The sequence below is a fragment of the Brassica oleracea genome, chromosome C2, assembly GCF_000695525.1.
Source record: "Brassica oleracea var. oleracea cultivar TO1000 chromosome C2, BOL, whole genome shotgun sequence".
NCBI lineage: Eukaryota > Viridiplantae > Streptophyta > Magnoliopsida > Brassicales > Brassicaceae > Brassica > Brassica oleracea.
The window spans coordinates 12,325,844-12,336,536 of record NC_027749.1 but is presented as its reverse complement, the minus strand read 5'-3'; the positions used below and the strand labels follow the sequence as shown (position 1 = coordinate 12,336,536).

The window sequence follows — 10,693 nt, the reverse complement described above, 5'->3', positions numbered from 1 at the left end:
CTCGAAACAGATCACGGATATAGCAGTTCACACAGAGTTAGATTACGAGATGACAACTCGTAGTCTTCCCTCTACACCCATATAATATGCCATCGGCAGCAACACGCCTGATAACCTCTACATGAAAACTAGACCGTAAAGGTTTCGCTGGAAAACTAGTCATACGAACCTTAACTCCAAGACGACCTTACTGCCAACAAGGGTACGTAGGCAGCCGTCATAAGGCGCAGTCCCAATCTTATCGCGTTCTACTTTCAGAAGAGCGAGAAGACCACTTACCACAGACTTCTTCGACCATTAATTCCGCCTAACTCACCTAACTTGCCTAACTTGCCAAGCCACTCGCTAGAACCTCACGCTATAAGCTCATGGTTCTAACGAGCTGGGGGGCTAACTGTTGGGGTCAAAATCGGTCACGACGAAATCAATGTCTGAAAGTCCGTAAAAATCAGCATGAACGTTTTTACGAAAAATAAATCTTCAAAAAACATTTATTTTTACGAAGAATCTTGCGGAGAAAACAAATTCACGAAAAATCGGAGAAAGACTCGAACAAGGTTGCCGCGTAGCAACCAGCGCACAAGCTGGTCGCTACGTAACGACCGAGCACGTGCACGGCTCGGTCGCTACGTAGCGACCAAGCTCTCACCGAAGCTCGGTCGCTAGGTGTTAGGATCGAAAACGGTTACGACGAAGTTAACGTCCAAATCCCCGCAGAATACGAGTATGTCTTTCCGCAACAAATCATGCTCGGTCAAGAAAACGTCGCAATGTATGTTCCCGAGATAAAGCTTCGTTCGAATTCTATTTTGATCAAATATAAGCCATCGGAAACATACCCAGACCAGCTACGGATAGGTCCGAGTATGACGATCAGAACACGGACGAACCAAGCTCGGTCATTACGCAACTACCGCACATGCACGCTATCCGGTCGCTACGTAGTGACCGAGCGTCCGTTCCGCCCGGTCGCTACGTAGCGACCGAGCTCTTCCGAAACGTCGATACGACATTAATCCATGCATTCTCGTCTATCTTTCGATGCTATCTCCCGAAGACCGTAGCAAACCCATTTCATGTTTTCCGCCATTCTAAGTCATCGATCAAACTTTACGGTAAAAACGACATGACTCGAGGCCCAACTTACGATTTCTTAACCAACAGCCCGTAAGACGCATGACGGTTTACGCTTGGTTCGCAAGGAAAGATAAATGTCAAGTTTCCCCGGATAAATACGAAATTTTGAAGATAATTACGAAGATCTGAAAAAATGGAATATCTCCATTTTTATGCTATAATGGCATAAGAGCAGAAGAAAAAAAGCTTAAACCGACCTAGGAGCCAGTATATAAGGAGTCCTAGGCGAGAGGCATGGAGAGGACTTTTCTCAGAGCAAACATATCACTTAGACGAATTAGGCAACTTTTTGTCTTTTGTTATTTCGAGCTGCGACTCAACTAGGTTTTGCAGTCTTAGGTTGTTAGAATTAGGAATCTCGCCGACAACTCTCTTAGCTGAGGCTTCTACCTTGTTGTTGCTCAAACACGGATTCGGAATAATATATATTTTGCTCTCTTTTTACGATTTTTGTATTTTGTCGTTGATATCTCGTGTTCTGATTGCTTAGCGTGTGGTATTAAAAGATCTCCGGGACCTCTGGGAAATTAGGGTTTTCCTAGTTTCCTAATTTAAACGGAAATCGACAGTGCGGATTTTGGTTCCCATAGGGGAGTTTAGAAAGTTGAATGATTTGTTCTTAATGATTGCTTATTTGACACAAACCAAAGGAATTTGATGTTTGATCAATGAGAGTAAATGAGTTTTTGTCTTGGAAAAGAACTTGCTTCACTTAGAGAATTGTGTTGATTGAATTTTTGTCATTTTAGGTTAAATCTTAGTTATCTGAAATCAAATTCCTACACCCATGACTCCTCCCTTATCCATTTGCTCGAAAGTTGCTAGTTAATTGTGTTAGAACCTTGTTAGCTTAATCAAATCACCTCATTACAATGAATGCATTTAGCTTAAGTATGAACTTGAATTCTCTTTAAATTGACACTTAGAAATGTATTGACATCTAAAATACTACTTTGATTTGAACCTTGGACCCTTGAAAAGTCCATTTCAATATATATATATATATATATATATTATTTTTTTTGGGTAGGCATTGTTGATACATTTCATAAGTAATGCGGCCAAGATGACTATATCGATGGCCGTTGATCCATTTCATACAAGATCCTCAGATTATTTTTGATGAAATCGAAGACTCTTTGAAAGATCTAAAGGACACTATTCTGATATAAATTATCAATTTCTAAAGTCATGTGGTCTCACGGTATATCAAAGGACCAATCATTTGGAGTAGTGCTGCGGTCGGCGGGCAAGCTGATTTCTATCAAAACGTGGTCTAATGCTATATCAAAGGTTTCATTCTCATGGGGCAACGCCAACCACTCCGTCAAGCTCCTGCTGTGCTTAACTCTACTTGCTCTTTGTTTAGTACACCTTTATAATTGTCTTTAGATGTTTATGAGTTGCTTTTTCTTCTCTTCTATGTTGTTGCTTTAGGTTCAATTTTCTTCTGCTACTAGTATTGTTTGTATCTTCTGTCAAAAATTGAAAATCTGGTATAAAATTTAACATTTACTCCAAAAAAAATTTCTAAAGTCAAGGGGATAAGATGGTAATCTAGATAGCGGTTGACCCAACAATCATAATCCTCACAAGCTATGTGATGAAATGGATCGGAATCTCTGATTAAAATAAAAATCGATTATTTAGAAAGTGTGTTACTGATTAACAAACAAGTATCCTTACGGGTGAATTAAGTAGTCTTTGTTTGGTGGAAAGAAATGTTTTCTTTACAAGCCTGTGACAAATATACTATATTCTTTTCACATCTTATTTTTATACTGAATGAGATGAAAGTATACTTTTAAAAAGGAGGATTATGATATGATTTAGCTTCTACTAGATTGATAACCTCCAAAGCAAACTAAAAGTAACTAAAATTTCATTTTTAACCAAAATAGACATTTTGGTTTATAAAAACTTTATTGATGTCTTAGAAGTTTTTACATCGACATATGATATTGTAACACAATCAATAGAAGAGCTTCAATTAAACCTCCATCTCATATAATCCTCTTTCTAGGACAGAAGATTTAATCAACTTGAGAGACTCCACCAAATCGTCACACATCTTGTGAGGGTCTGGAATGACTGTTGGATCGGCCGTTACTGATATTATCACCTTGTTCTCATAACTCTGGAAATGTAGAGTAAGAGCCTCCACACACATAAGAATATATATATATAATTAGAAAGCAAGATAATTAAACAAAAAAAATTCTATAAATGTATATAATGAATTGTCTATATATATGCATACACTTACATGTGGGTGGCCAAAAACACTAGGCGCGATATAAGATAACGGGTGGCCATGAAAAGTTATTTCTTCTTTTGGACCGACGACGTTTGAGAATGACAATGTTGTACTATGGATCACTTTCCTAACAAGGACCACACTTGCCTGTATTTTCAATTTGGTTCACCATTAGATAGTATTAATTTACTTAGTCAAACAAAATAATTGTATAAATGATTGAAGATATATATTAGCAACTTAAACTTCACCTTGAGCCCCAGAACTTTAAGTATCAATTTAAAGAACGCCATGGAGAATACAGCCTCAAGAGAGTGTTTCTTGCGGTCAACCGTAACTTTAGCTCGGCGAAGGTATTCTAGAGGATCAGTCTCTAGCCCGAGGGAGAATGGTAGGAGGATGTAACCGAAGAGATTTCCCCATCTGCATTTCGATTTCTTGGCCATCATATCCGCCAGAGCCTATATTGCATCATTACACAATCAGCTTTTAAGTATTTAATTTTAAAGATTCCAAGATCAAATATTTATATACCTCTATTCCTGTGTTTGGTCTCAGGTTAATCATAATGGCTGAACGAAGTCGGATTCTCCTCATCAAATCTTTGGACTTCGGTGTCGCTGCTTGATCTATTTCATTAACATATATGACAAGAGCTTCTTTAGATGAGTGTGAAAACCAAACTACTATGTATGACATAATAATGTAACAAAATCGAACTTTTACCATATCTCCTAGTAAGATACCGTGAAAGTCCGGCCTGGGTTACTCCAAGGAGAACATCATTTACCGTCTAACAAAATAGATTTAAAGCTAATAACGTCAGCGATTATTCATAATCAAGAGATTCTTTAGATTAGAGAAAAAAAAAAACAAATCTACCATGTTCACTGCATTTTTCACCAGCTTCACATCGTCAAAACTGATAATTCGATAGACAAACTTCTTTGGTTTAAGTTCACTACCGGGTTTTGCCAAGAGAGGAGTCTCCGTATCCCCCAAGAAACAAATTGTTAGAGCAAACATTAAGACATCAATAAAAGTGTTGAAGACCAGTCTTAGGATAAACCAAAGCCCTACAAATAACCACCAAATCTTGTTGAAAAAACCAATGTAGCAGCTAGGTCCAAACTGTTTTTTCTGAACCGCCACAGTAGGCAAAGCCTCGGGGTCTGATGTTTTACGGGTGCAAGCGAGGAAAAGAGACATGAGTGACATTCCATCACCCAAAGAATGATGGATTTTGAGAATGCCAATGGATTCAGCGTTTGATGTCTTGAGGCAGAGTACGTGAATTTCCCATAATGGTTTAGACAAATCTAGAGGAACGGTCGTTAACTTAGAGATATAGTCTTCAAGATACTGATCAGGATTTTCAGTGTTGGGTTCTATATCTGGAACAATCACATGCTCTTCTACTCTAACTTTTGTCCTAACCCATCTTGGTTTCCCTTTCTTCCCATTCTTCATATCCTGAATTATTACCCAAAAAATTCATATATAAATAAAACTATGGTTTTCATTTATAAATAAATCCATGATTGTTCCTTTTTCTGATATATATATTAAAAATATAAAAATATATAGAGGCTTGTTTTTGACAAAAAAAGAGGCTTCTTTGACCATTTCGGTCTGATTACAGTAACTAATGACTCTTAATTAAGATCATGTACTTTAATGATACAAACATGGTAGGAGAAAAGGTGTTTAATGTTGCAATATTAAACCATGTAGCTAATGTATGAATTTTCGTTGTTTTTTTCTGTTTTTTTGTCCGAATTAAACTAATGATCTTATATCAGTTTTATTATGTTGTGTGTGTCCAGTGAATTTTTTTCCCTAAAATAGTAAACCCTTTTTCAAAAAAAATACAGTAACGAAATATATTGGTGCTCATATAAATAATATACATGTGTTGTTACTTACTAATATGCTGGAGAAGCGAGGGTGATTAGCGAGTGTGTGTTTAAGGCCGTCGATGATTGCAGGTGGATTTCCTTTGACTTTACATCCCATTGTGACGATTATAGCACAGTTGAAATCCGGTGAATTGAACAACCGTGAGCATGGGCTGAGCGGCTCCTCCTCCTCCTCCACCATATCCCTTGCCTTGTTCTTTTCTCCACCCATTTATTTGACTTATTTGTCACTCTAGCTAAGTTTTGTGGATTTTTTTCTTTTCTCACTCAAAGTCACTTTATTCTCTATATATAAACGAGTTGCAAGACTTTAGATGTGGACTCATGGTCCATTTGGCTTTGGTTAACCGAGGCTACCTAACCTAGCTACTATGTATATGTGAAATCATGTCCGTATATTTTATGAGTTTTTATGACAACATCAGGTGGATACATAATATACTTCATTTTGTTATGTATACAACCTGTTTTCACTAGATAAGATTTTCTGGCAAAAACAAATTAAAAACTTTTTATATGTTGTTATGCAAAAACTGTAGTGCTCAGATCAGGTGATTAAAATGAAACCCTAGGAATACAAGAACTACTATAGGAAATAAAACCATTTTTGTATCTGTGCATGAACGTATTAATCATTGATCTCTATTTATCAATCAAAGCCAAGATAATACTTACTAATAATAATCACAGTTTCCAAAAAGAAAAAAAAACCATTGATCTCTCGAATGCCATGAATGCATGAGTAGGTAGTGATTAATTTATTTGGGCCAACCATATCGACCAGAGATCCATAACTGATTTCATATGCAGATCAAATTTTATTTGAAACTTTTCTTTGTAATAATTCATTTAATGTTCCCTTTTTACGTAAAACCCTGATAAATTATTAGATTACTAAACATAGAAACTGATCTGACCATCCTCTTGGTCATTGATTCAAATAATAAGGCTCTTTTATGTTACAAAAATACGGAAAGTGGAGTTAAAGTCAATCAATATTGTATACGACAATATATTGCTCGTGGATATATGCATAAACGGACAAAAAAAATTCTTTTTTTGAACTGAACAAACCATTTTCTTCTTCTTCTAAAAAGATTAATGCTTTGTTTAATTTAAGTTAGTTATGTTTTTCTTAAAAAAACTATTCTTTGCAACTATAAAATACTCATTTAATTTTGAAATTTCAGACAACTACTTTAGATGAATTAATGCATGGTGTGCGCTTTTACTTGCCTGTTTTATGGGAACCACAAAGCTGCATTAAATGAATAAGTTATTGGTAACGACCAACCACTACGTACGGTTGGAGATTGACCACTTTAATGACATGATATCGAAAATATGTTATATTGTCACAATATCATCTTTTTCATGTTAAAACCATGTTTCAAATCTATGGTTCATAACCTTTTTATGCTTAAAAAATCAAAAATCACTGATCAATTTGACGGTCGATAATCTTTGCATGGCGGAAACAAAATCTATACGGTTAGTTACACAACTAATTACAGAATCTGTTCTATGGGTAAAGAATCTCCGTTGGATAGAATAAACATTGATGGCTCTCAATGCCATTCTCATCTTTGGTCACCGTGTGAGATCGTACGAAAGATTGATTTGGTAGTTGCGTCTTGATTATCAGTCATTCTTATTCCAAAGCATTTAATATCAATTGCACTTAGTTTTTTAGTATATGGTCTTGGTGGGCCTATTGCCTCGTTTTTGTTTTTTTTTTCTTATTTTTTATTTACCTCCAAATTCTAACTTCTAACTGATGCATGACCTTTTCTAAAATATTCCATCGGTTTCATATTAAATGTCATTTTAACCTTGTGCACACAGATTAAAGAAACAATTAATTTTATATATTTCCTATATAAAAACACAATTACCTATACATCTAACTATATTTCGACCAATAGAAAAATAAATTACTGCATAAAATTAATAAATTTTGTATTAAAAATCGAAAACGAGACTTGTTTTGTAACGAAAAAATTTCTCTACAACGACACTTAGTATGAAACGGAGAGAGTATCTTTTTGTATCAAAGTTTCTCATTTTATATTATTTTTTTGTTTCAAAAACAAATTCTCATTTTATATATATTTTAAAAAAATTTACAAACGTAGTGCGTAATAGATGAGATATGTAACTTTTATGTCACCGGGTGTTATTTATGTACAAAGAAGACCTAATCTTATCGTTTCAAATGGTTGTAATCATCTTCGATCACCTCTGTATTCATTTTTGTATTTTCTTATAAAATAAAGAAATTTTATTATAGAAGTGTGTTTGTTGTAATGTATAACTTCATAACATAATTCTTCTTTTGTAAGGAAATATATAGAAAAATGTTATTCTATATCTAAGAGTATCTCTAACTACTACTCCCTCCGTTTCAAATTAACTGTCGTTTTAAAGAATTTTTTTCGTTACAAAATAAGTGTCGTTTTCGATTTTCAATTCAAAACTTATTAATTTTATGCAAACTTTATTTTTCTATTGGTTGAAATATGGTTAGGTGTATAGGTAATAGTATTTTTTTATATGAAATGTACAAAATTAATTGTTTCCTTAATCCGTGTGCTGAAACCTAAAACGACACTTATAATGAAACAGAGGAAGTATTTTTTTTTTTAGAATATCATTTAAAGGTACATTCATTCTAACCATTACTATTTATTCTCAGTATTCTATTATAGAATAATATATTAGAGAAAATTCCATCTCTACTATAGAGACACTATTTTAGAAACAAATAGCAATATACATAGAAAATGGTCTAAGTATAGAGATAAAGTAAGATTCTTCTATATTTTTCACTAAACATAGATGTATAAATTGGTGAAAAATCATTTATATAATAGAATTATCTATTTTAGAGAAAAATATAAAGATGTATATTGTAAGTGCTCTTAGTCACAATTTTTAGGTAGTGAACAATGACAGACACATCCGTTGTTTTAAAGCATTTTACTGTATGATTTCATTTTTTCATTTTAGTATAAAATAACTACACAATGGACTTGAGATATATTTAAATTCTAAATTTATTTTCATTTTTAACTGGACTAGTAAATAAAAATGAAGGAATGAATTTATATAAGTATTCTATTTTGGATTAATCTCATTATAAAGTTGAGAATGAAATTGGATTGAAGAATTTTTTTAATTAACGTTGAATTTTGAGTAGAAAATGAAATAGGATTAGAGATGCTTTTAACCTTTTATACCATGATAAACTGTTTATGAAAATGATTCTTTTTGTTATTCCACTCATGGAAGTAGAGTTAGGTGTTGACTGGTTTTCCCGTTAGTATCCGTAAACGCAGCTTTTGCGATTCGTAACGGTTGACAGCGTTTCGAAACAATCATACGAACCGTTTTGTACCGCTTCAAACCACTTTGTACCGCTCAAAATCAAAAGCTCATTCCCGCAAGCGTTTGCGGTTAGAAAAAAAACATTAAATATTAAATTAGATTTAGATTTCATATATCCTAACTTAGGCCTAGGCATCCGGGTCTTCGGGTCGGGTTCGGATCGGGTATTGTCGGGTCCGGGTCCTTCGGGTCCTAGCAATTTAGACCCATATAGGTACCTCTAACTTTTCGGGTCGGTTCCGGATCTGGTCTTGTCGGGTCCGGGTCGGTTCGGATCTATAATTTCAATACCCGTAAAATACCCAAAATTTTCGGGTATATTTCGGATCCGGGTTGGTTCGGGTATTTAGGACCGGAAATAGACCCGAAATACCCAAACTGGACCCGAAAACTCTAAAAATATCCGAAGAACCGCAAAAATACCCAAAAATTTATCAAAAATCAGACCCGAAAAACCAAAACATACCCGAATTTTACCTAAATACCCAAATTATATTTTCTAAAAATCTAAAATTTCACCAAAAACCAACAATTATACCCGAAAATCCAAACCCGAAACTTTAAAAAAAATCCGAAATACCAAAAATATACCCAATCACCCAAATATACCTAGTATATACAATTATTTGCGAATACTTCGGAGGGACCCGAATCGAGACCCGCGGGTCCAAAAAAAAGACCCAATAGGTACTTAGCATGGACCCGGACCCGGACCCGAACCCGGACCCAAACATGTATTTTCGGGTCGGTTCCGGTTCGGGTCTTTGGATCCGGGTAAAATGCCCAGGCCTATCCTAACTAATCAAAATCACGTACAACTACTTATTTATTTTTAATCAACGTTATATATCTGTATATTTGACAATATCTCATTCACGTTAACCTAATTCAGTTTCAATCCATTGAAATCATTTCTTCCAACCAAGAAGAAAGTCAAGAAAACAACGTAAGTGGATTATGATTTTATTCGAGCTTTATTGTTTTATGATTTATGATATGTTTTGTTGTTTAAATTCTCTGAACGACCAGTATATCATTCATATATATATATATATATATATATTTATGTTTTGTAATTGGATATATGTTCACCTGGTCTTTGAATAGAAACTTCATTGGTTAGATTAGACGACTCGTTTCTTGTTAGACCTGATAACGCTGGAAAAACAAGATGAAAATTCTAAAGGCAAAAACTTGAGTGAGCAGGGAAGGCAAAATGTTCTCACAGAATTTAAAAAACAGTTTCCAGAAGATCCACGTCTCGGAACAAATTTTTCCGAGTATGTTGCACAGCTCGATGAAATATTTGGTGATTATTAGAATGCATGAAACAATAATCATGCCATAAATTTAATTTCTTTTAATTATTATTTATTATTTTGTTATTGGATTTTAAGTTTATTTTTTTAATTATAGCTTTTTTATTTTTTTTGTCTATTAAATATTTTTTTATTAATTAATTTTTGTATCTGTGGGTGGGTAAACCAGTCGAAAATGACCCGCAAACGCAACAATTTTTAAACGTTGTGCCAGTCATACAAAACGCTTGGTAACGCTAGAAACTGCAATCACCCGCATCCGCAAATTCTCGCAACCGCAACCTTAACCGCTGCGTTTGAACCAGTTAGACCCTTAGTAACCGGATGTATATCGATTGTTGACTTTGACAATATACGAAAAAATAAAGTTAAGTTAATTGAGTCTTATTGGGCTTTTCTAGTTATTTGACCCATGCCAAACTTTAGCCCAAACTTGGCGTATGCTGGTAGATTATATTTACAAATTAAAAATATGAGAAATTGTAAATTGTGTTACGAAAGTCAAAAGCAGTGGCCACCGAAAATGTTAAAATAATTAAAGATGTGGGTCCCGCTGCACTATTTGCACAGTAGATTTTTTCTCTATATATACGATCGAGTTCGATCGTTTAGAAACACACCATTTCACTCTTCTCTTCTCTCTAATAATAATCTTTCTATCAGTGTTAAAATTT

General features: G+C 34.4%; 1 protein-coding gene across 1 annotated transcript; it reads right to left on the bottom strand.

Moving 5' to 3' along the window:
* Positions 1-2,996: 2,996 nt before the first annotated feature.
* LOC106322734 (O-acyltransferase WSD1-like) lies at positions 2,997-5,630 on the bottom strand. Its single transcript, XM_013760858.1, has 7 exons — positions 5,321-5,630; positions 4,277-4,867; positions 4,121-4,187; positions 3,929-4,023; positions 3,646-3,855; positions 3,404-3,541; positions 2,997-3,295 (listed from the first exon to the last, which is right to left on the bottom strand). Exons 1-7 carry the CDS (start codon positions 5,522-5,524, stop codon positions 3,128-3,130), a joined length of 1,473 nt encoding a protein of 490 aa, XP_013616312.1. The 5' UTR covers positions 5,525-5,630; the 3' UTR covers positions 2,997-3,127.
* Positions 5,631-10,693: the final 5,063 nt, after the last annotated feature.

Bases quoted from the DNA above. Each gene is read 5' to 3' on its own strand.
- LOC106322734 (XM_013760858.1), bottom strand. From the start codon at position 5,524: ATGGGTGGAGAAAAGAACAAGGCAAGGGATATGGTGGAGGAGGAGGAG. The intron at 3,856-3,928 runs GTATATAAATAT...GATGCAATATAG, and splicing joins GACCAAACACAGGAATAGAG to GCTCTGGCGGATATGATGGC. The intron at 3,296-3,403 runs GTAAGTGTATGC...ATGTGTGTGGAG, and splicing joins GTGTTTTTGGCCACCCACAT to GCTCTTACTCTACATTTCCA.